This window comes from Alexandromys fortis, unplaced genomic scaffold (genome assembly GCF_014885135.2).
Source record: "Alexandromys fortis isolate MF-2015 unplaced genomic scaffold, M_Fortis_MF-2015_v1.1 scaffold_24, whole genome shotgun sequence".
Lineage (NCBI taxonomy): Eukaryota > Metazoa > Chordata > Mammalia > Rodentia > Cricetidae > Alexandromys > Alexandromys fortis.
Window position 1 is genome coordinate 10,133,422 of NW_026067906.1, and position 26,703 is coordinate 10,160,124.

A 26,703-nucleotide genomic window follows, 5' to 3' on the forward strand; every position below is an offset into this window, starting at 1 on the left:
AACAAGAAAAGAGGCAACACTTGTTATCATGACCACTGTTTGTGATTTTCTAGAGCTACAATCTTTTTTCCCCATTGTTTTGTTTTACCATGTTGTTTCTCATCAACTAAGTTTATATTTTATTAGTGAGTGAGCAAAACCCTTCCACTTCACATGAGCCCTACCTTCTAGTCCCTTCCATGGTGTGACCGTGGACACTTTAACCTTGTGACTCAAGCTATTACCTCGATTTGGAAACAAATCTGTTCTGGTATATTCAAACAATAAAAGGCAACTTACATTCGCCGACAGCTGAGATGTGAGGGTAGCAACTTTCTCCTGGGATGCAACCAGCTCTCTCCGTAGCTTATGGATTTGCTGTGCAATTAAAAAGTCCAATGAACTAAATGATCCGTTACAATGAAGATTTCGGTACAAGACAGCAAGTACAGTAACCAGAGGCAAATCAGTGACAAGTCCTTCTAGAGGGCGAACACTAGCTGTGTTGCACCTTCCAAATGCTACTTATCCAGAGAGGAATGCATTGCTAACTTTAATATTGGGACCCGGATCTGCTCATCAAACTAGTCTACTACGCAGAATACAAAGTAATTTTATGGGATAGAAGTTTAATGGTGAATAGATAATTTATAGCTAATGCTTCTTAGAATACCTTCATCCAGTGACCTATTACTAGCTCTGAGCAGAAATGCTTTGTAGGTATCCAAAGTATAAAATATGGGGGGAAATTATGAATATCATACAATTCACTAAATAAACCAACAGGAAAGATATTCTTAAATGGTTTGACTTTACTAATTTCACTTTAGTAACACAGACACATCAATATCATATTATGCATTCAGTCAGTCATATCCCATGTTGCCAGGAAATGTAAACAGTGATTAAAATGGTAAGGTATTTGCAAGCATAAGAAAATTGCTTCTGCAAGTGTATTTCTTGTCTCAAGAGAATCCAGTCCTTTAGATGCCAAGTATTCTACATGGATGCTTCTCTTAACTCCTAAAAAATAAGTCCTCATTCTTGGAGCTGGACAAATTGAATGCTTTCTGAGTGTGAAAGGACATGTCAGAATGGGCCATTAAATGTCTTATCCCCTTCTAGACAATACATTTTTATTTTGGGAAAGAAATAGTAATCATTACTGAGAGGAGTGAGCAAAAGGAGTGATATTTATCTCAATATAGAAACAGAAAACAATTATACAGTTCCTACTCCTATTGCCAGGAGAAGGAGGTAGTCATCAATACTATCCCGCTCCAAAACTTGTGACCTCTAACAGTGATGTGCCCTTATACAGTTTTTCCAAGTATAGTTTTCTGTTATTTCTTATTTTTAAAATGAAGATCTACTTCAGTCCCGATGAACGTTTGTGTTACTTTCCTATAATGATGCATTTGACCCCAGGAAGCAAAGCCTCTTTTATCTTTCAGACAAATACAGACAGAAAGAGGCTTTCTCACCTTACACCTTTATTATATAATTCTAGTTCCTGTAGCATGTAGCCCAGAAAACTATAAAACAATGTATGGTACCTTTTTGAAAGCCCATGACCTCCTCTGAGCATCATAACAAAAGGAGAATTGGATAGCTACTGCAAAGGCGAACAGACACTGCTCAATTTCCAAACCTCAGTAACTGTTTCATGACCAACACTACAAGTCTTGCCATGTCTATGTGATGTAGAAAGAGAGTTTCAGTTAAAAAAATTGTGTGTGTGTGTGTGTGTGTGTGTGTGAGAGAGAGAGAGAGAGAGAGAGAGAGAGAGAGAGAGAGAGATCAATATGTACTCTCAGTAGTTTTGAACATATTTTGGAACAAGTTTTAAATCTAAACATTTATGAAATGAGCTCAGTCAGAATTATGTGTTCTACAAGATCATTTTTGAGGTATTTTTCTTATCAGCATCAGTGTAAACCTATGAGAATTGGTACTATGCCCCGGAGAAAGTTTAAGATTTACTTTTAAGTTGTGTGCTTGTATGAATGCCCATGGATGTGCATGTGATTTGGAGATCCTTCAGAAGTCAAAAGAAGGAGCCACATCCCTCTTTGCTGGAGCTACAGATGTTTGTGAGTCCCTAGAGTTGGGTACTGAGGCCTTCTGCAAGGGCAGCACACACTTGAGGGCTGAGTCATCTCATCAGCCTCCATGAATAAAGTCTTAGTTAACTCTAACTGCTCTCATAGCCTAGAAACCTTTTTAAAAAAAATTTTAACCTTTTTTCCAAAGAGAAGGTTGATTTTGTACATGATTGCAAGCAAGCCAGACGTATTTGTGAAATGTATACCCGTACAGAAAAGGTGGCATAGTCATGCCACGCAGAGATAAGCAGGGATGTGGGATGTGGTCCTTGTGTGGAGAAGGTCCTGCGCCTTGTACAGTTTCATTAATCCTAAACAGAGTGTATCAGGCCGTGAGAAAAGGACAGTGAAATGTTCAATTTTAAAGCTCAGTTCACTAATGAATGAATGAGTGCCAGCTAATACAGATAATGTAGTAGTCGTTATCTGGAAAGACATAGCGGACAGAATATGACAGGAAAGTTCACTGCTGGAATTTACTTTCATTTTCTCTGAGAGTCAACCTCAGAAACCACAGATCAACTTCTAGAAGCCCTATAGTTATGCTCCTGCATCAAGCACCCTCTAGTGGCAATAACACTGATTTCATCCTAAAGTAAGGCTGGTTTGCAAGTAATAAAACGGTACAGAATTTTACCTCTGAATGAGCCTTTTCTTCAGCCTGTAAAAATAAACAGAGATTTTAATTTAAAAATTAAGGTCAACTTATTCTATATGTATAAATGAAGAAGCTATTTCAACACGTATTTACAACTTTTATGATCTAACATGAGTAAAACACTAGACTGTTTAACTAATATAATAAAACAGCATACTATAGAAATAAAATGGACAGTTATATATGATGCAAAGTACTTTAACTTTAAACTAGAGATAATAGATTTATAACACGCCTCAAGACAATGAAACGGTTTATGATCTACAGAGACCACAAAAACTCATTATAAACTTATACTCTAAATATACGGATGTGTGGGAACATGAAGTGTTGTTTTATATATCAGACTCCATAAAATTATGTAAATCTTCAGCTAAGATTTAGACAAAAGTTTGTCTTCTGATTTATGTATTATGAAAAGGACAAATGGAGTGGAAGGGGAAATGCTGGCCAGTATTGTTAATAATAGAAAGTAGAGGATACTAATACCTACTTGCTTTCTTTTCCTTAGTGACTATTAAGTTGATCCGCAGACACTTCAGCTAAACAACAAGATACTTTGTTTTAAAGTGGCAATAAATAAGACGGCCAAATAACATCAGCTGTGCAGCTGACAGGAATGAGAACTGCTGTACAAAGTGGCCAAATGTTTTGTGCTTCTATGCAGAAATTCCTAGGACTTTTTTCCATCTGCATGCTGGGGCTATGAAACTCCAGCAAATGAGCTATCTGCGCCATCCCATTTGGGAACCTGCCGCAATCTGGGAAGAACTGGAGGAAGTGTAATGTTGCTGAACAAAATGACTCTCTGCCGGCTGTCATTTGCTGGAAAAGGCTGCAAAACCGTCTTGTCACCTGTGGCTGCTTTGGGGACATTTTGTGATGACTTAATACATGGTTTTGGTCTGTTTTCTAGAAGCAAGAAAACACACACACACACAAAGAGGCACGGACAGACACACACATATACATACACACACATACAAACATACATACAAAATGCAAATAGCACAAATGCATAGGTATATTTTATTCATAAGCATTTCTTTTAAACTGAATTTCATGCTTTTTAAAATCTACCTCTGAAAAGTGTCAGGATGTATGTTAAGATATTTGCTGTGTGCTAACTATAAAGACTTTTATTGTCTTCATATGTAAACTTTGTATTTAAAGACAATGTTAATATTTGCCTTGGTCATTTTTAAAACTCAATTTTAGCCTTCAACATATTCATTTTTAAATTCTAGTAATATAAAGTTATTAAATGTGGTTTGGTATTCAGATGTGCAATACAAGCAAAGGATGTTCAGTCACTAACTTGATTAAGCCTTATTCATAATTTTCTTTGACTACATAATACTTTATACATTCATTTGGTTTATTATGGTTGCATTTTGCCTTTAGACTTATTCAGATTGCATTAAAATTATAATGACTCAATAAATAATTGATGTGATTTTTTAAAAAAAGATCTACTTTATTTAGATGAAACAAAATATGATCATCACATCATATTTTCATTAAAACAACTCCAAGTTACAGGGGTTAGTTACATATTAATGTGCTGTATGGCATGAATCTTCTCATAGCTGACTTTTCAAGACTTGTTTTCTTTAATCATTGCCTTCTTTTCATAGTCCATGGTTGTTTTTACCAGTAATACCCATTATCATAAAAATGGAGCAATGAGACAAACATAATATTCTATCTTCCCCCAGTGGCTTAAATCTGGGATTAATGATATTATGGTGAGTTTTGATTGCATGATATTTTTAGTGAGTATGTTAGAGCAAGACTAGCATACTCAAGGACAGTAAATAACAAAAAGTATTCCGCCTAAGTAAAAATACCAATTGATTTCTGTATTCCTCAAGCCAGTTAAGTTTATTACTAACAATCACTTCTTAGCGTTGCTTTTGTGTTAAACAGTCTGTGAAGGACACGCACAAGGATGAAGCATGGACCTTCTTTCCATGAACTCAGTGGAAATTAGAATATAAACACAGAATGGAATCAATAAAAAATTTATATTTTACCACTGAAAAATTATACTGCAGGAATCAATAATGTAAAAGTTTAACAGTACCATACATATAAAAATTAAAAGTTGATAATCTGACAGCCCTTTACGCTACCCTTTGTTTTGTATTTTAGCAGATGTAAGTATTAAGAAATACAATGATGATCAACAACACAAACAACTTCAATGTAAGAGAGAAAAGAGGAGGCGGCAGAGGTGGTGGTTTATCTAAAAGCCTGTGTCATTACCTAAAGAAGACTGAAAATGAGGAAAGATTCATCTCTGAGTCGTTGGATATTTCCATTATTATCACTGTTATTGAGATAGGTCTCTCTATTTAGCCTTAGTTGTCCTGAAACTTGCTATGTAGGCCAGACTAGCCTTGAATTCAGAAAGATCTGCCTGGCTCTGCCTTCTGAGTGCTGAAACTAAAGGCATGCACCACTATATCTGGCCTTAAAAAAAACAAAACAGAATTCAGAAATTTACATTGTTTTGACAAAATCCACAGATTGTACAGGGGGTGTGGATCTTAAAATGAGCACACAGATTTTAAGTTTCTAGAGGTGACTCCTTGGCTGATGACAATAGACCTGTGATTTCCAGCTTGCAAAGACCTCTTAGGGGTGGAAGTCAGCTCTTGACTTGGGAAGGAACAGCCCATGACATATATAGTCATTGCTAACCGAATCAGGTTAGAATGAAAATCTATTTATTCGTCCCCTAGCATCCCTAGGACACTCTAATGTTAATTATAAATTGCTGTTTCAGTTCATAGTGTGAAAATCATGTCCGCAAATGGATTCTGCCAAGTAGGTAGAAGAGGGTGTCAGATCCCCTGGAATTGGAATTACAGATAGTTTTGAACCACTCTGTGGGTACTGGGAATTTAACCCAGGTCTTCTGCAAGAGCATCAACTGTTTAAAATCATCATGCCATCTCTCCAGGCATAATATAATGTTTTGGACAAAACATTTCTCATCTATGCCTTCTTATTGTTATAGTTTGCCTTCCCATCCCTACCTTTCTATTGTTTAAAACCCTTTATTGCTGAACTATTGGCTACTGACAGATTCTGGAGGAAGATCCTATTTAGTGTGTATGTACTGCTAAGTCTACCAGGCTTCAAGTGATAGCTCCAAACCCATGGCCACATAGATTGCCATGGTTAAACTCAGTAGATCGCGAAACAAAATGAATAGACATAAATGGGAAAAAAAGATTAGTGAGAAAGAGGGCTTCTGGACAGGAGGGTAGGGAGATAGAAAAGAGTAGAGAGATAGGAGAATATAGGAATAAATTTGACAAGTCAAGTTAAATAGTTTATAAAATTTATCCCCTTGTTATTTTAATTAGCATGCCTCAACTCTGCATATTAAGAAGGTTCAGTATTATGCATTATGTGTTAAAACAACACAATCTGCCTTTTTGTGCTAATTCAGTCTTTTTAGTTTTTTTTTTAAATTTTTATTTATTTATTTATTTATTTTTGAGACAGGGTTTCTCTGTGTTGCTTTGGAGCCAGTCCTGGAACCAGCTCTTGTAGACCAGGCTGGCCTCAAACTCACAGAGATCCGTCTGCCTCTGCCTCCCGAGGCATCCGCCACCACTGCCTGGCTAAGCATTAAACTTATACTATGTAAATGAGCACCTTTTAAGCATACTTGCTTATTCAAATGGAGATGAGACAAGCAGTCTCTAGATGCACTGCAAACGATCAATAGTAACTTAGAACCCTCAGTTATGATATTAAATTGTGTAGAGAAGATGATGATTATTATAGGAAGAGCTGTTAGACCCTAGTGTAGACCGTCTGATTTTTTTCCCCTGAAACCTATGATCCATTTGCATTTAAATCATAATGGAAATTTTATTCAGATATACGGTTGTCTGTGCATGGCAAAGGCAGAAAATAAAAGGGACCAGACTTACCGTAGAGTAAAGAGAAGACGTGCTAGAGACCAATGACAGGGAAGAGCCATGGACTGGAGAAACAAGAACATGGTTAAAGCAGAGACGTCCACATGTAAAATCAGACATCTACTGAACACATAAAGATCAGTTGGCTAGAGATGTAAAATAACCACAAAAAGGGCCTGGTTATGAAAATAGTTGACTGGGAAACTTTTAGAGATTCAGTTACTTAATGTTCCAAGGTCATTTACTCACTAGCAGTAGACACCAGGTTACAGAGAGAAGCAGGGGGCATGTGTACATGAGAAGCTGCAGAAAATTCCCATATAAGATGAACAGAAAGCTAACATCTCCTTAAAGACTTTCAGATCTCCTTTACTGAATTTAGTTCTCCTAACATACAGATTCAGGTTCAGAATTTTTCTCTAACTATTTTCAAGGAAGTAAGTACTTGATTCAATTTGGTATTTCCTTTTTGTGATGAATTGATGGTGCTATTTGAAATGGGGGAATCAATTCTTTATGCATTTTAGTGATATAAAAACATTCCCACTTCAAGAGAAAGATGACGGCGAAAATTTCATTCAGGTACATTGATATAAATCAAATACGCTGTCATCACAATTGAAGATAAGTCATTTCCTCGGGACTTACAATGCATTATTAAACTGAAAAGATGGGTAAAATTATACTTATTATATTTGTATGTAAGTTCTTCCTTTTTTCCATGTGAAACAGTGCTGTTCGCTGCCTTTAATTCATCCCTTAAATAAATAAACATTAGCTGAAGACATAGAATGTCTGACACCACTGCAAGATTCTGGGATCACACATACATGGGATACAACCCTGACTGTCCAAAATGAAGCCAAAAGGCATAATGAAAACAACAGCTACAAGAGAGGAATCCTCAGTCTTTTGAGATCATTGGCTAGTTTAAGGGCTATGCCTCTAAGCTGGTTTGCAGAGGGCTCTGCAAGCTACCTGGGCTAGAGCCAACCCGGGTGAAATGAGAGGGTGAAGTTTGAGAGAGAGCAAGAAGAAGCATCTTTTCATTTTTAGTTTTGGTGTGTGTGTGTGTGTGTATGCAGGTGTGTGGTCTTGCTAATATGTACACATAAGATCAGCACTTGCTCAAGCATTGTATGCTAGTGACCAGTGCAGGGTGTCAGTTGCTTCCTCTGTCACTCTCCTCCTCATGTCATGAGAAGGTTCCCCTGCTGAAGCAAAACTTGCTATTTTTGACTAGTAGGCTCATTCAGGGAGTTCTGGGAATCTGTCTGTCTATGTCTCCCAGTGCTAAGCTTACATGTATGCACAACAGTTGGCTTTTTACATGAGTATTGGGGTTTCAACTTAGGCCACCATGCTTGTAAAGCCAACATTCTTACCCATGGTCCAACTCCTTGGCGCCAGAAGAGTTACATTAGAAGCGTTTATTAGGATATAGATGTTTGTGAAAAGGGAAAAAATTACCTCTAGGGATTGAGAAATGCTATTACTTCATCAAGTATGCAAATCATTTGAGTCATTTATCATCTGAAAAGACCCATTCTTTCAATGTTTATATAACTTTTGCTGAGAAAAATGACTAGAGTTATTTAGGGGTACCAGAAGGAAGACAGACAATGGCTCAGAAAAGCCCACTCTCGTTCTCTTCTTGACACTTTTTTATTGTTGTTGTTGGCCTATGACTTCATAGCTTCTGGTTTTGTTTTCTCATATGTCAGTGTGGGCATTGAGCAAGAATTCAATCCAGTTCAAGACGACCTTCATTCTAGATCACAATTTAAGCAGGCCCTAAAGGATTAACATTCAGTGCTTGGGTGTAAAAGAGTTCATTTTGTCCACTAAGGCTAGCTCTAAGCAATTCATATTATTTAAATGCCATGCACTGGATGCCAGATTTCTCAGCAATGACCATCATCCTACTTGTACACAAGGCCCTCTAGAGAGCCATCCACATGTTTAGCAGAGTACAGAAGGCTTAAGAGGTTTCTGTGCAAGCACACGACACTATCTCTTCATAAACACAAGGACCTAACATTTCAGATTAGAGATTTTGAACATTGCTGCACCATTAGCTGGCCACCATTTGTAACTGGGAACTCAATGGTTTGTTTATTATTCCCAAAGGCAATGGCAAAGGCAGGCAACTTAGTGCTAGTACAATATATTTACAGTAGTGACCTGAAGTCATAAGATAGATACATTATGAAAGAAGATACAATGGAGAAAGAAGTAGGAAGAGCTACACTTATGCCCATGTCATCTACGTGAGACATGTACAAAGTGAATGGGACAGAAACTAGGGCTCACAAAGCTAAGAAACTTCCCTGAGTTCAGCCTATGAATAACTGACGGCTACATGTTCACCTTCTGGTGGCTTTCAAGTTTAGGGGTTCTGTGTTATGCACAATTATTAAATGGCGGCTTTTATGTTTGATTTTCCTCTAGTCACTTTGGATTTCTATGCTTAGTTTGGTTTTATCCTTAACTGACATGCTTTATGATGTACATGCCATATGCCTTCTTCACGGGTAATTAAAAATGTTTCATTAAAGGAAAATTTCTTAGAGTTAAGTTTTTTTGTAATACGTACACAAGGGGAAATATGTACTCTTGAGCATGTATGTAGCTTCCTAATATTTTTGCATGGACTTCTGTAGAGCATTCATGTGAAACTGTATAACAAAATGACATTTATGAGGCAAGGTATACATTTTATTATAGTTGGAAAAAATATGACCTGTATTGGAAAATGCAGGTAGAATATAAATTCTAAAATGGTACAGTAGCTAATATCACATAGACCTGGGAATAAAAATTAGCAACATAAAATAATCCCTTTATGACTTACATATCTTTATAGCTCTTTAATAAAGGTTTCAACTAAAATGTTTGTTTTAATATATGACACATATGTCAAGGTTCCCTAAAGCCCTATGTCTATCTATAGGAGAGCATTAGATTTACCCAAACCATTCTATAGTCAAGCACCAATATTTGAAAGAAACTGACTCACTTCATAATATATAAAAAAATAGTAAAGTATCTTCAAGCTTTAGCAAACCTAAAGTGAGAATTAGCCCGCTGATTCTTCTCCTCCTTGAGGATCCTTGTGCTATGGATGATGAAACACGTTTCCGTTCAGACTTACATGAAATAATGTTAATTCCTATCTTCCCCCATTCCCCTCCTCATTACCTTCCTCCAAGCTGTCTCTGAATGAACCTGAGTGGCTGATAGCACGTGGCCTTTCCTCCAGAGATGTGGCGCTCCCACAAAGCTGGGCATCATCATAGAGGTCGAAGGAGGAGTCTTGGGCGGGAATGCTGTTGGAGCGCATCATACTGGGTCCAGGAAGGTTAAAATGAGACAGGTTGGTGGGACTCACTGGAAAACAAGGAGCAGAGGCTCAGGGATTTGGGCAAGGAAGATAATGGGTTAAAATAAACTAAACACAATGCCAATTCTTGTAAAAGTATGCACGTTACAATCCCAATTTTAGGGAGGTGGAGGTTCCACCTGAGAACTATCAGTAACAGAAAGTTTGAGTCTTCCGCCTCACGCACTCTCCTGGTAATAATCTTGCCAATTTCTAAGGCAACAGAAATCACCGCCAACGAGTCACCTTGGCTGTTGTGTTAGAGATATAACGACAGAGCATCATGAATATTTTCTGTCAAGTGATAAAGAAAACAGTGGCTCTCCCAAGGCAGCAGGCTTCTTTTCTAGAGAATAATCATCACTTTAATAGGAAAGGCATAATGGAAAAGAAAGTAAAATGTGAAAAGAAAACTCTGATCTCCACAGGAAGAGCTCGGCAGGTATTTTCGGGCAAAATAAACTATATTGATGTGAGTTTATTAGAACTCACATAAAGAAGAATAAAAGGCATTTTCTTTAAATAAAGTACATATGGTGTCTAGTCTTTTAGAAAGAGAATCATAAAAAAAGCCATTTTCTGCTGAGTCTGAGATGAAAATATCAGAAGGAGGTTGTCTCGACAAACATATTTCAAAGAAGTATCTTAAGTGCACAGTTTCAAATAAGATTCTGTCAGTTATAGCCCTGCCTTATAGCTCTTATAGTAGCCTGTGATTTAGATCAAGTGATAATCATCAACCTAAAAAAGAAAAAAAATAGATATGGCTGATTAAGTAAACAATTCAATCAGAAAACACCACATTTTGAAACTTGGTATAGGATTGAGGCAAAAATTGGGAAACAACCATATGAGTTTGTCGTAATGAATTCCTCCCATTTAAGAAAAGTAAATTTGTTATTGCTATATAAGAAACAATCCAGAGCCTATAAAGGAAACTGCTATAAACTATAAAGAAACTGCTGAGCATTCTTAGAACACAGGAGAACCATATCAGCTATGCTGAATAGAATTGGGTTGAGTTTTAAAACCTGCTCTAATTTTTGACAAATGACACATATTAATACAATGACTTGTCCTCATGAGAGAGTTAAATTGCAAGCTAAACCCTGAAATAAGCAAAGCTGTGTATCTACTGTTTACAAGGAACTATGCCTGATACTTCACAAAGTTAACTGAAATAAGACACAGAAACAACCCTCTGATAGATATGCATTGGAGTTAAATGAAATGTAGACAAAGAATCAAGTGAAGAAATATAATCAAAAAGGAATAAACTACATATTTGTAAAGTATATAACTGGAGGAAAGAAGATAATTCAAGGACATAAGGAAGTAAATGATAAAATAAGAGAAACAGAGACAGAGGGAGAAAGAGAGGAAGGAGAGACCAAGAGACTGAGAGAAAGACAGTAGAATGGAGGGAGGAGTAGAATGAGATTGGGGGGGCATTCTTTCAGTCCATAGCAGTGACCATTTGTTCTAGAACAATGTGGTTTCTGATAAGAGGCATTAAGTTTGCAATAGGTCATTCAGAACTTGAATGCTTACGTCTGAAATACGGAGGAGGGGTATATTAACCTGTTCAGTGTCTACATCATGAGATGACTCTTGTAAAGATGGTGTTCAGCCTAGTTACATGTGCAACACTTTAATATTTATACCAGTACTCAAAAGGACATTTGTTAACTGTTTTTTGGTTCCTAAAATGAACACAAACATATCAATGCAAGTATACTTCCAAATATACCATTTTACCCACTCCTGATAAAATAACGATGAAATGTTGCGGAATATTTATTTGTTTACATTTTGTGAAGATGTGTCACTGTGACTGGTTTAATAAAGAACTTGATGGCCAATATGTAGGCAGGAGAGAACAGGCAGGATTTCCTAGAGAGAGAGAACTCTGGGAAGAAGAGAGGTGGGGAGTGGCCAGGGAGATGTGAAACAAGTTGGACATAGAGTACAGAGGAGAGATAAATAGGCCATGTGGTGAAATGTAAACTAATAAAAACAGGTTAATTAGTTACAAGGACTAGTCTGGAAAAAGCCTAAGCGAAGGCCAAGCTTTCGTAATTAAAAATAAGTCTCCATGCCCTTATTTACAGGATGTTGGTCCAAGATAGTCTGACAAGAAAGCTAACCATAATGAAAGTTAAAAAAAAAAAAAAAACTTTACAGGAAGTAGATGAATTTGCAAGGACTATTGATTATTTTCCACTAGAAATATACCAACAATACTCAAAAATGTTCAGTTATAGTATTGATGAAAGGTTTGCTGTTTTTATAGTTAACTGGAAGGGAAACATATCATGGTATCAGATTTCAAAACTGTCCACCAGGGGGAAAGGACCAAAGTAGAGAAAAGCAACGCGAAGTGCTGTGAGACAATGGCCTGTACCCTGTCATTTATGTTTTAAATAAATCCTGATTGGCCATTAGCCAGGCAGGAAGTATAGCCAAGACAATGAGAATTCTAGGAAGAGGAAAGTCCTAGTCTGCAGTCGTGATGCAGCCACAGAAGAAGTAAGATGTAACTGCTTGGCGAATAAGATACTGCACCACATGGCTAAAATAGACAAGAATAATGAGCTTATATAAGTTATAAGAGTTAATAAGTAGTCTGAGCTAATGGGCCAATCAGTTTATGATTAATGTAGACCTTTGTGTGATTTTTTTTGGGACTTAACAACTGTGACACCAGATGGGACAGAAACCTCAGCCAACAACAAAGTTTTATGTTGTTGTTGTTTTGCTTTGTTTTGTAATAGAATACAAAAAGTACTATAGTGGTTACACTGATGCTCTAAAAAAAAGTTTAAGTCAATCATCTAAGTTTGGCAAAATAATCAAATATTAGTTTCAGAAAATGATAAAAAATAATGAGAGAATACATGACCTTTAAGATCTGCACAAAGGTAGGAGTCCATCTCTAAATAGAAGAGAATTACAGAGGGCAATCTATTAATAAAAGGAGGTGACTGACTTTGCCCTAAATCAAACACACAGAGTAAAACTACTGATTTCATTAATATTATGTGTTTGATAATTAGGAGAACAGGAATCAAGGGAAAACTGACTGGGATTTATGTGTATACTAGTGACTGAGCTATCTGATCAGCTTCTGGGCCAGGCTTTTAAATAACTTTAAGACAGTCCACACCTTTGCTTCTTTAGTGAGATATTAATCATTGGATTTATGACATTGTTTCAAATAAGAAAATCTTACATAACCTAAATCTAAAGTGTTATGTGAAATCTAACTAAGGTCATGCTTGAAAATTCCAAAATAAAAAAAAATCAGGAAGAATAAAATTCTAAAATGTGTGTTCAAATTTAGATAGTTGAAATAGTTTCTGTCATGTTTAGTTTATAATGCTATGAAGCTTTATTTATTATGTGGGTGGCCGAAACGTATGTGTTTATACCATGGGTGTCTTTTCCTCAGTACATATGGCATGGTTCATTCTGAATGTGCTTAAGGGTGAGTGAGGGGAATGGTATTCTGATGTGCCTACCAAGTAGCACTTCTGCAAAGCCTGATGTGCACTACTGAGAAGGTGTCCATGACTCGACATGAGGACACCTGAGACAAGGTAGAACATACACCTAAGTCCACTCATTTTTCTCACATTGACCCTTGTTCCTCCTGACTCCACCCTGCGGAGTGTTGAGGGTACCAAACCTACAAAGCTTCCACATTTTGTCCAACTGCCTTTTCCTTTTGTCTACTAAAAATGTGTAAATACTTCAAACGTTTAGAAATATTACTTTAAATTTCAAATATAACAAATATCAAAATATAAGACTGCCTAAACTTTATTTCATTTTCAGTATACTGCACCAATCACTGCTAAAGCATGGTTTGTATGTAGTCCTTGCATGGTAACTGTAAATAGAAACAGTAGGTCTTTAAAGTTCTACAGAAATTGTCTGTTATCAGTAGAAGCACAATTCTTTCATGATGTGTTTAAACTCTTAAAAACTGCAAATAAAAGATAATCTTAAACCATCAATTTTTAAACACCTGTAATCATAGGCATCTTGTCTTCAAGTAACATATTAATTTAAATTTTTCAAACTTCAAAATATATCTCTATATAAATGTTTGATGTTTTTGGTAGAGAAGCCTTAATTCAAATGTCATAGTTGTATTCTTATATTGATTGACTGAGCTCTCTCTACAGCCCCATAGTTGTATTCTATATTTATATGATGACACTTTGATTTACATTCACGTTAAATAATCTAGTCACTAGTTTGAAATTATATTGAATTAAATGCAGGTAAAATTGACAGCTGTTCTGTTATAGTATATATATGCTTTCTTAAAAACTGCTTCATTTCAGAGTCTTAAGTCTTCAAGTATTACATGGCCTTCCCATTCATGATATCAATCTTTCTTTGGAGGGTGACCTAGTTATTATATATCTGTTCAGCTAAGTTATAATGACTGCCCCAAGGCCAGATAATAAAAATTAGGGAGGTGTTATGTTTTTATCTAAGAATAATAGAGTAGAAGGATTTATTTAGAATATCAAGCGTAGGAAAAGTATCACAAATATTCAGCTAAATAATTAGTATCAATTAATAAAAACTTGATAGAACACAGGAGGTATTTAGGAAGTCTACAGTGTTTGGGATAATCTGGATTCATATTTCAGATGTTCTATTACATGTGGTTAAGCTTTACATCCTTAAGATCCTACAAAAATATTTTCCATTTTAAAAAATGTTTCAGTGTTAGACTTTTTACTGTTTCATAATTATGCACCAAGTTAAAAAGAAGATATACATCTTATGCATTATGGGCGAAGAACCATTATTATGTGCAGGTGCAGCAGTAAGTATTGATGTTCATAACATTCAGTAGCTCACATGCACCTGTGGAAAAGATTATTGTCTATATCTTAAAAGTTCTAGCAATTATAGTGGGAAGAACTGAAATAAGACAGATTTAGTCTTGAGTCCTTTGGGGTTCAAAGTTGAAATGTTCAAATTGTTCATTTGTGAATGATCTGTAGTGACATCTAAAAACCATTTTTTTTCTAGGCTGACAAAACAAAACAAAAGGAGACTACTTCATATATGACTTGACAGATGAATCAATTTTAAAAGATTTATTATTAATAACAATAATGTGCACACATGCTGTGGGACAATGGTTTGTACCCTGTAAAGATTTGTCTTTTGTACTTGTTTAATAAAATGCTGATTGACCAGTAGCCAGGCAGGAAGTATAGGCAGGGCAACCAGAACAGGAAAATTCTGGGAAGAGGAAAGACTGAGTCTGCAGTTGTAACCCAGACGCAGAGGAAGCAAGATGAGAATGCCTCGTTGATAAAAGGTACAAGGCCACATGGCTGACAGAGACAAGAATTATGGGTTAATATAGGATGTAAGAGTTAGTAAGAGTTAATAAGAATCCTGATAGGCCAACCACTTTATGATTAATGTAGGCCTCTGTGTGTTTCTTTGGAAAAGAACAGCTGCGGGACCTGGCGGGACAGAAATTTCCATCAGCACACATGTGTCTATGTGCAGTTGTGTGTACTGTGACCACAGATGCCAAAGAGTCTGGAAGTACTACATCTCTCCAGGACCTAGAGTTATAGGAGGTTATAATTTGCCCTATCTGGGTGCTGGGAACTAAATTTGGATCTATTGGAAAAGTATTATCAGCTCTTAAGTGTTGTACTTGCCTTTCCAGTCCAAGAAGTTAATTTTTTACATCATCACTAAGTCTTTTTTTTAAATATTTGTGTATTTATTATGTATACAATATTCTATCTGGCATGTATGCCTGCAGGCCAAAAGAGGGCGCCAGATCTCATTACAGATGGTTGTGAGCCACCATGTGGTTGCTGGGAATTGAACTCAGGACCTTTGGAAGAACAGGCAATGCTCTTAACCACTGAGCCATCTCTCCAGCCCCATCACTGAGTCTTTTAAATGACAACTGCCATGCTTAGACATGTTTTATGCTTCCTCAATCTTCTCTATTTCTGTGACATTTACGTAAATGGCTACACTGCCCACAAATGACACTAATGGCTAAGACAGTCATTTATTTTTCAGTATATTCCTCTAAAACTGTTCACAGGATGCTTGCTGTCTTAGGTGACATATTATGCATGATAAGGAGCATTTTGATTTCAATAAATTATCTTGCAGTCATATAATTGCATATTATTTTCAGTCTAATTATTTCTATATTCTATCTCTCTCCATAAAGACCATTATTTTGTTCATCAACAACATAAGCTAAGATGCCTTACTGAATGTCAATAAGGACTTTGGGATAGAATGGAGAGGGTGCTGGGCTTGAGGTCAAGTGTTTCATGATTTGTCCCCACATCTGATACTTACAGTGGTCTGTTTTGGGTAGTTCAGATTTAGCTCACAAAATGACAATAATTCTAGTTACAATATATTCTCAACATTAAGCATTTCTCATAAAAATAAGTGATACATTATTTGGAAATTATTCTGTGTACTGTAAGCAACATGCTGAGGTTCCCTCTCTCTTTCCCTTTCTCTGCCTCTCCAACACCAACATATTTATGGAAACAAACATATTTCCACATGACAGGGCTGTGAAGGAAGAAGAAGAGAATTGATGATTTAGAATATTTTACCCAAGTTGGAAAAGTGGTATTTTCCCGTGGCTGAAGACGACATGGCAGAAGGGGAGACCAGCGGTGACTGGTTGCCTGTATCCTGCAGCCCTCCAGTGGAATGGGAACGTAGCCACTCTTTGCCTTCTTCCTGGTTGGCCTGCCGAGATGATGGGGTGTATCTGCAAAACAGCACAGCTGAGACGCTTGAGCATATCTACAAGGTCAAGGCAACATCAGGACATGAAAACAATCGAGGGGAGCTCACTATTCAGACTGCACAGCAATCACAAACAGATCGGATCTAACGACAATCGCTCAGTTCCTCCAGATGATTTGGCACCATCTGTTTGATCCCACAGGGAAAATAAATAGAGGCATGTGCGGAGAAAATGATGCTTCTGCGAGATATGGACTGGAAAGTCATAAGCAATGAGGTGACAGCCAAGTTAACAGAGAAGGACCCCAAGACACTTTGTTGGGGGAAGGGCATGGGAAGGTGACAACAGTGATTCATCATGGTAGACTGTGGTAGACCAGAAGTCAAGAGAGGCGCAGTAGGAGGCACAGTGACAGTCACAGGACAGCACAGGAAGTGGGACACACTGAGAGCTAGGGTTTTCCTTCAGTTCTTTGGTTAAAATGCCACTTGCTGTCAGCTCATAGCACTGTACCTGTTAGCTGTTTTCTCTGTATCTTTTTCTCAGAAAAAAAACAGAGTGTAAGGCAAGTTCATGGCTATGAATTCAATTTTCATTTTATTTTTATTCTAAATTGAACAACTATTTAGAAATTTCTAAGTGACATTAGATTAACTTGGATTTAAGCTGATCTGGCAAATATTAAAGCAGGAAAGCAGAAATCGGGATTGAGTTTTTATAAAACACAATCTGTAAAATAATACCTTAATTGCCATACCTGCCCTGTGATGATAATTTTTGTATTTACTCCATTTATAGCCTACTTCAGCCTTCCATCCTTACTTGTCACAGGTGTAGACTATGTAGGCTTGGGGGACTATGTAGGTTCTATGGGCATCTGTACATGTATTAATGTCTATAGTATATATGTGTGGGTTGTATGCCTGCATGCATGTGGAGATCAAAGGAAGAAATCAGGCATCATGCTCTATTATTTTCTGCCTTACTCCTTTGAAACAGAATCACTATAGTCTCACCAAACCTGAACTAAGCTGCAAACCAGTGATTTTCCTGTCTCCTTCACTCCTGTCAGTGATGGAGTTAGTCCATGGAACTCTGCTCAGCTCTTTATGTGGGTATAGGGGATTTGAACTCAAATCCCCACACTTGCTTAGAAAGCATTTTTAACAACTGAGTCACGTTCCTAGTTGCAGTTTTGAGGTTTGGCAAACATATACTTCCAAGGAGAAAAACCTGGAGAAGCAATTTTATCTTAATAAAAGGGAAATGGCTCTGCCTCCTACCACTAGCAGCTCCCCTACTGAGCAAAGCCTCAGAGGAGTTCCTTTTATTTTACAACAGTGATATCCCTAATGGAATCCACTCGAGTCAACACCTCCACACTCATTGGCATCCCTTCGTAAGAAGCATCACCACTCTTGCAGCCAGAGAAAGCATCAAGATTAAGAGTGATTTCATATTCCAAGTCAGAGGCTACACAGCAAACAGATAGGGAAAAGACACAGCACACAGAATTTACACGACAACAGAAAGAGGCAGCGGTTGTGCTGAGAGAAATATATACCTTAGTCCCTTTTTGGGTAGTGTATTTCTGTCAAGCTGCATGCTGTTAAAACAAAGAAAACCCCTAAGGACATAATGCAAACAAAATTTCCAAATCACATACTCAACAAAATTCATTCTCTGAACTACACAAAACAACGCTCTGCTAATACACACAAGAATACTGAGCTGGCTGGGAAAAGCTAACTGAGTGGCGGGACCTGTGTCGCTGCAATAAACGTGGAATTTCTTTCTATCCTAGTGACATTCAAACTTAATTAGAAAATGCATTGAATCATGCTAGCCTAGTATCCCTGTGGAAGCTGTGGTGCCCTCCTTTTTCTGTGGAGTGGACTAGACTTTTGCTGTGACTTTATCTGCAGGAGAATCATAGGGATGACAATGACACCTGCTGTTAAAGTGACAAAGCTCAATAACAAGACAGGATGAAAAAAAAAAATCACATCCTAGTTGTATCTCATCTAGTTAATTCCAATAAAAATAAGGGTAGATTTGTTTCCCACTTACATATAAGAAAGAATTTAATATATAGTATGTATTCTCTTTAAGCAATGTTTCTAGTATAGTTTACTTAAATATATTACTGAAGTAAAGCTGTTTCATCTTTGAGAAATCATTGATTGGGTATTTGAAGGGTTATGTATTGTATCACCATTATTTTAACTAACTCTCAGTTCGTCGGACATAGGGCTAGAAAGATGTGCCTAAATTACTGGGAAATGACTCTCTGGGATGGCAAAGAATGGCACACAGCCAGAGGCTCCATGCTAATCTCTAGCACGCAGATTGCCAAAGTGGAAAATGAATATGGACTTACAGAACTACCGCTTTCGTTGCTGAGACTATCAGATGATCAAAATAAAATATGTAGTGTGTGCACAATGGGGATGATGGAACAGACATGCAAAACAGACGGACTTCAGATTGAACCACTTAGAATCAAAGCTAAAATGTTTTCTTCCACAGGTACTCCATCTCTTAAACTATGCCAATGAGGAATTTGTTCTTGTCATATTTTATGATCATAAAAGTTCCTAACTGGTGTGAATAATCAAGCCAAAAGAATCATCTTAAGCAAATAAGACATCTCTAAATAAAAAATGTATTGGGCTATGCATTTATGCAATTATATGTCATATTTCTTTAAAATGTTATAGAGAATTAGACAACTATTATTTTTCCCAATGTTATCAGGTTGTATAAAAATTACAGTTCATATGTTCCAGTGAAATAATTCAGAAAACACACTTAGGTTGAATAATATAGAACATTTCTTAGACTCTAGAACAGTGGTTCTCAACCTGTGGGTTGAGACATCTTTGGCAAACATCTATCTCCAAAAATATTCACCCTAGGATTCATAACAGTAGAAAAATTACAGTTATGAAGATGCAACAAAATACATTTAATGGCTGGGGGCCATCACAACATTAGGAACTGTATGGCAGGGTCACAGGTGGAAAACAAATTTTCTAGACATTCATGGCAGTATTATGTTGGCATTTCTGCAAAGCTTCAAGAACCAGTGTCAGCCATGGCTTGGGAGGTAGAGAAGCAAGTGGAGATTTATATTTACGCACTGTTGTCCAGTTGTGTGCAACACAGTTGTCAAATTTCACATTTAATGACAAAGCAGACATTTTCAAGGTTGTCTTTGACTTTAAATTACTTTAAAAATATGCTTTGGCCACAATAAAATAAAACAAAGCAAATAGGGGCTTTGTTTATAGTTATAGTCATTGAACCACCAGAGACTAGATGTGATGTGCATGGCAAAATGAAAAAAAAATATCATTTTGTGTATTTTCATTTTTTTACTTTTTAACTTTAATAAAGAATAATTTATGTAAATATTGGAATTAGTATAAATACCCACTGATTTATTAGCCCTAATATGTGAAGATCAAAGTGTAACAAGAGGAGTCAAGAGCTTACATACAACACAGCATCTATCATATACATTTCAAATTAACTAAAAAATCCCACCTTGGTACACTTTTATACTTTCAATTTAGAAATTTACTGGCCAGTTATGTCAGGATATGTACATGAGATATTCTTAAACAGACCATGCGCTTCCTCATATTCACTGTTAAGAGTTAAAATGCACTGTTATAATTTGCATCTTCCTTCCGAAGAAAGAGTATGCACAATGTTTTAAATAAAAAAAAGTTTTATCTAGATATTTGCTGGAAGAAAATTCTTACTATCAGTTTTATATGTCATTCCTAATAAGATAGCCACATTGACTTTATATGACTGAATAGTCACTAATAGATTTAAAACATATTTTAGAAAGTTATTTATTTGTTTATTTATTTATGGTTTTTCAAGTCAGAGTTTTTCTGTGTAACAGCCCTAGCTGTCCTGTAACAGATCAGGCTTGCCTTGAACTCACAGTGATCCACTTGCCTCTTCCTCCTGAGTGTTAGGATTAAAGGTGTGTACCACCACTGCTTGGCATCTTTGATTTATCCTAATATCAGGTTAAAATTAAACTATTTCTAATATTGCCAAACTATTAAAAGGATTGCTTTAAAATTGTAAATAACTATATATTTATCTTGTATTTCTTTAGTAGACATTTTTATACAGCTAAACTGTAGAAAAAGTATTAAAACTGGATTCCACTATAGCTATATAACTTGTTGATTTTGATTTGATGGTGTCTTGTTTACAATGATGCACTTGACTATGTTTCTTAATGTTTAATGTTTGAAGGCTAACAAATAGGTTGAAATCTATACGATCAACTTTATGTTTTCATGTTTATAATTTAAAGATTATCTGCATTTTGGAGAATGATTGCTACTAATAAATTGTAACCTGCTTGTTTGATTGAGCTATCAACTCACTGTTTTAATTCCTCACATATGCTCTCGTAATTCTAGGATATATTACTTAAATAAGACTGTTACTATGTTTTCAAATGTAATTCTATTTATTTGACATAAGTTTTATACATGATATGTGATCATGCCCATTTACCTTATAAGTACTGAAACCAGGATCTGAGCTATAAATGAAAGTCTAATTTCTTTTGCTGGACCATTTAGTACCAGTTCTTTTTATGTTGTATGTACTAAAGGGAAGTGGATACATTTGTGTGTGTGTGTGTGTGTGTGTGTGTGTGTGTGTGTGTGTGTGTGTGTAGAATCCAGTTGTCAGGATTAAAGCTTTTTATGAATGGGAAAACACAGATTCTGTAATTACCAGCCCATCACAGTTAGCATTGAGCACCAATGGTGCACTTAGGTCTCAAGTGCTTTAATGCAGTAGACGCGCCGATTGCACGGCTGTCGGTGTGCACTAAGGTGATGGAATACTTGATTTTGAACTTCACACAGGCAAGAGAATCCAGAGGTAATAGTTGTAAATAATAGATTAATGGACAATTTGAGCATCGTAGAATATGTCTTAATAAGGGATTAACCTTATATTTTAAAATTCCACATATTTCTTAGAGCACAATTGTATAATCCATTTGAATTTAATCATTTGACAAGGTTTTCATCATCCTAAGGATCTGTGGTGTCTTGAATCTCAAGCCAATCATTAGAAAAGTCTTGAGAAAATATCACCCACTACATGAATGCCTAGTTGTACATTATTCAAAATTTGCCTACAGACTAGAAAGGCATTCATGTTAAAAAAAAAAAAAAAGGCAATCGCCCTACCTTTAATGATTTCATTCTTTGTCAATTTGCTAACAAGAGTTCCCATGAACTCTAATTTTAAATTTAACTCTAAATTTAAGTTCATTTTTATGTCACTGCACAGTTGTGCTCACCGTGGAATAAGGGAAATTTAGGAGGGTAGGGTCATGGGCACAGTGCAGGAAGAAGGGGTTAAGGACTCATGGGTGCCTCCGGGGAAGCTCACCTTTCTGAGAGAGTAGATCTCACACTACCCGTTCTCATGAGCAGGCTCTGCACCTCGTGAGTGCCTGTGGTCAGTCCAGACAGGGAGCCATGATGGCTGAGGGGCAGGTCAATTGACTCAGAGCTCGTATGGAGACTAGTCATGGACTGGTAACTCGGAGTGTCCTTGCTGCCGGCAGAGGAACTGCTCAGATTGGCAGCCCACACAAGACCACCCGATGTGAAAGAGTGAACCGATGCTGGGCTGGAAGCCAAGGAGTGACTTAAGCTTATAACATCTGTAGGTAAGTCTGAGGGCTTATTGAAGAGAGGGCTGCTGCTGCCGCTCAGCCCACCAGCACTGCCCATGCTGCCCGTACCAGACGACGGTGACTCCAGACTGCCTTGTCGCGCTAATGAGGTACTAGGGCTGGGCAGTACTGAGGAGGATTTCACCCCCTCGGTATTAGGTGCAGAGGCAGATTTGCCACCTGCCTTGGCACCAAACAACCTAAAAGAAAAACAAATAACAACTTCAGTTGTTCCAAGAGACTCATATCCACATTCCGTAGGGTTTCAGTCCACAGAGCCAAGGGTGCTTTGGCGTAGTGAGCTACCAAGCACGTCCAGCCTCTATGTTCCTGAAGGTGATATGACTGCCCTTGGTATTAATCAACTATTAATAAGTTCTTACAATATCTTAAGGGGAAATCAGCCCTGGGACGCAACCAAGGTGAGCAGAGTGGGCAAAAGCCAAACACGACCATGCTTGACTTTTACATTTGTAGCGATCAGAGGACTCTTAAAATACTGTAGCCATTCTGGCAATGTCTACCGACCATTATAATGAAACAACTTCTACGCATTCGGTATATGACTCTTAAATGGAGTTTCCTCTTTTTAAAATAGGTTCCTCGAAAATCTAACGGGGACAGTTAAGGCAAGGTTAAGTAAGCAAGGAAAAGTCTGGAGGCTTGAGGGATTCAGCTGGAAATATTGGATATTGTTGGCAACTTACAGATTTGGGGGAAATCTTCCCATGTAAAAAACCACAGGGAGTTCTGTCAGTTGCCGGAGCTATTCGGATATATACCAGTGATTTGAAATATCATTGGTGCTAAGTTAGATATTGGAGTTTAGTTCAGAAAACATTTTAGTTTTGTAAATGAAACAGATGATAGAATCAAATTTATGCAAATATGGAAATAACATGATATGAAGTAATGGCTTAATGGTGACTAATTCAGCTGCAATGAATCCATATTTCCTGCAGTGGAAGATTTGTATGACGAATATGAGAAATTGTTTCATAGGTAATGGGCCACAGGAGGGCACTATTGGCTTTCACATAAACAGGGAAAATATTTACTCTTGCTAGAACTGTAATTAATTCTTTCTAAAGAATTGACAATTCAAGACATTCTTCACAATTAGTACTTCTAATGAAAAATTTGACTATTTTTCAAACAGTTATGCTTTTAAGGTTGCTTAAATGTGAGAGCAAATTTTTAAAAACTCTCTAATTCTAAATAAATTCAAAATTCTAGGTAAACCTGTTGAATAAGAACAAACCTTAAATATTTAACAAGTAACAAAAAAAGATACTATATTAATTTGAACATGAGGAAATAGAGGCAGGTATATTTAACAATTTGTCCTAAGTCATCCACTAATTTCCCCCATGCTACTTACAGTATCTAAAATCAGGGCTATTCCTAAGCAGAACTTCACACACATAAATATAATCATGGTGCATACATCCATACTGAATCCTGTCAAAGAACACTGACAGATATCAGTGTCACCTCACTCATGAGTTCTTACCCTGTGTTAGACATCTAAATATTTTAAAATCTGAGAATCACATCATACCTTGACTTTTTGTTTTGTATTTTACTATGTTAAGAGTAGCCCTATAAATTGGTCCATTATTAACAGTCATATGGAATACATCCTCTATATTCATAAGTACCAATGAATGCATTAAGAGTTAGTCAAGATAATGTATATTAGAAGTAAGTGCAGTGTATATCAACAGCCATGCAGGTTGATTTTTTTTTTAACTATGGAAAGGAGAGATGGAAACTACTGAATTATTTTACAGGCTATCACTTATGTTTTCACTACTTGTATGAATAGATTTTAAGCATGTTGACATGCTGTTCATATTTCTTGCATTCATCGTATTGACAGTAGAGCTGAATGACTTAACTGCTTCTCTACACGGGCATCACTTTTTACACTAGCAGTTGACACACTCAGTTCTATAGAACTCAATTTATTTTAAACAAGTCTAGAATACAGAATCCTCAAATATATAGAATAAATTAAAATACCTTTGTGTAGAATAAGTACGTGTTATATACTACCTTTTACGTTTTCCCAGCATCCCTATACATACCCTTACCTTCGAAATGTAGGTGAGGCTATATCTGGATACTTGGACCCTGGCTGTCTGAGCCCTTGCGCACCACAGGCACTGGCAGAGGTGGGGCTGGATTTGGGGGAACCTGACAATGAAACACTCTCTGAATCGGACACTGCAACTTTTTCCTTCTCTTTGTCTGTTTGGTTGACAGTAACTGGACTCGAGCGCCCTGAGCCAATCTTAGTGGGTTCTCTAAGTTTGGAGGTGGTGGCCCCCGCTGACTTGCTGCTGACGTTAGAATCGATGCTGCTGGTACTGGATCTGTGGCCGCCTCGCCCAGGGATACCGCTGGTGCTAGACTTGGAAGGGCGGGGCAAGCTGCGGTACTGGAGGGTGGTCTTGGAGCTCACGTGCAGGACAACGTCATCTTGATTCTGGGACCCATCTAGGCTGGTTTTCCTTCCTGCATTGGACTTCCCACCAATGGCAGCCGATTTGGGGATCTTCCCCAGTGTTGCTGAGCCACTGGTTATGGTGGCCCCACTGTTGGTAATCATAGTTGAGGAGCCTACAGCACTTGGCTTCTTATACCCAAAAGAATTGCTGGCTGAGGATCTTCCAATGCCCGAGGGCGGCTTTTTCCCTTCATCTCCGCTGCTTTTTCCTGCATCCGAAGGAGACCTTTGCAAGGATGACCCTTTCAGGGGAGTTTTCCCTTTCTCTGACGCTTTGGCATCATCAGTCTTCCCTAATTAAAGAGAAACACACAGATGGGTTCATTTCAACACTTTGACATCCTAACACCTCCAAAACCAAATGTAAAACGTGAATGCTCTTTAGCTCTTTCTATCACTTCAGCTCTGACATACTTCTTGTTTCTGATCTAAACAGGCACCCTCTCTCTATGAGATGACTGAGAGTGTAGCTAAAAAAATGTCGATTTGGAGGAAATGTAATGAGCTCGAGGAGATAAAGCAAAAATGTGATTTTCTTGTTTGTTAGTGTTTTGTATCTTACAACACTCTTGTTTCAGAAGGCTGTCACTTATTCATAACAATCAAGTTGAAAACTAGACCAGTGGTTCTCAACCTTCCTCATGCTGAGACTCTTTAATACAGTCCCTTGTGTTGTGGTGACCCCCAACCATAAAATGATTTTCATTGCTACTTCATGACTGTAATTTTGCTACTGCTATGAATGACAGGGTAATAGACACTATTTATAAAATAACGGGAGAGTCTTTCAGCTCTCAGATTTGTAGCAAGAAGTAGTGACGTCTGTGAAATCAATACTGAAAACAAAGCATTTGTAAAATCAATATTGAAAATATGCATTAAAATGTCAGGAAAAGTGAGTTATTGTTTATGCAGAACCAACACGTTACCTGTACACAATGTGACCAGATTGTAACAACCCACTGTGACAAGTGTGTCCCCTACAGGTTCTTAGACTGTCATACTCATGGGGGCTGCTCTGACCAAGTATGTGGATTATAGAATACAATTATTTAACTGTGTTAAACAGGATAACTTGATTATTTAAGGGAGAGTAAATACATGTGAATACAGATGCAAAACAGCATCATAGGTGAAAATTCTTCTGCAGCGCGGACCCTAAGTGACAAACTTACCAGGGGTCTTGAGTGCACTCGTGCCGGTTTTCTGCCTAGCTGGGGTTCCTCCCTGGGCAGACATGCCTCTCCTCCAGGAGCCGGTCTGAGACACAGACAGGCCAGCTTTCTGTCCTGTCTTCTCTGGGTCTTCAGCCAGTCCAGAGGTAGCCCCCTTCCACTTGGTACCTCCATCACCGTGGCTGTCAAATTCTTCTTCGCTCTTTTTCAGATCCTCTGGACTATCCCAGGTTTCATCAGATGTTGAACGTTTCTCTGCATCTGTTTTTAGCTATAAAAAAAAAAATCCCATGGGGGAAAAAGACCTATAAGACCTGAATCGGTAACTAGGATGCATTCTCAGATCCATAGTAGGAAAAAATAACGAAGCAGCGACTTCCACTCCTGAAACATGCCAGAAACGATTCTATTTATAACTATAGTTTCCCTCACGTTT

At 37.3% G+C, this 26,703-nt stretch overlaps 1 protein-coding gene across 5 annotated transcripts in view; it reads right to left on the minus strand.

The window, feature by feature from the left end:
* The window catches only part of Nav3 (neuron navigator 3), a 694,335-nt gene that overhangs the window by 52,202 nt on the left and 615,430 nt on the right, over positions 1-26,703 (minus strand). For all 5 annotated transcript variants that reach the window (XM_050135526.1, XM_050135525.1, XM_050135523.1 and 2 more), the window contains 9 exons: positions 26,268-26,538; positions 24,677-25,385; positions 22,292-22,780; positions 18,411-18,452; positions 16,707-16,867; positions 9,885-10,073; positions 6,696-6,748; positions 2,722-2,745; positions 280-357 (listed from right to left, as the gene is read on the minus strand). In XM_050135526.1, the coding sequence (XP_049991483.1) occupies positions 280-357; positions 2,722-2,745; positions 6,696-6,748; positions 9,885-10,073; positions 16,707-16,867; positions 18,411-18,452; positions 22,292-22,780; positions 24,677-25,385; positions 26,268-26,538 (2,016 nt within the window). The remainder of the gene's footprint in view (positions 1-279; positions 358-2,721; positions 2,746-6,695; positions 6,749-9,884; positions 10,074-16,706; positions 16,868-18,410; positions 18,453-22,291; positions 22,781-24,676; positions 25,386-26,267; positions 26,539-26,703) is intronic.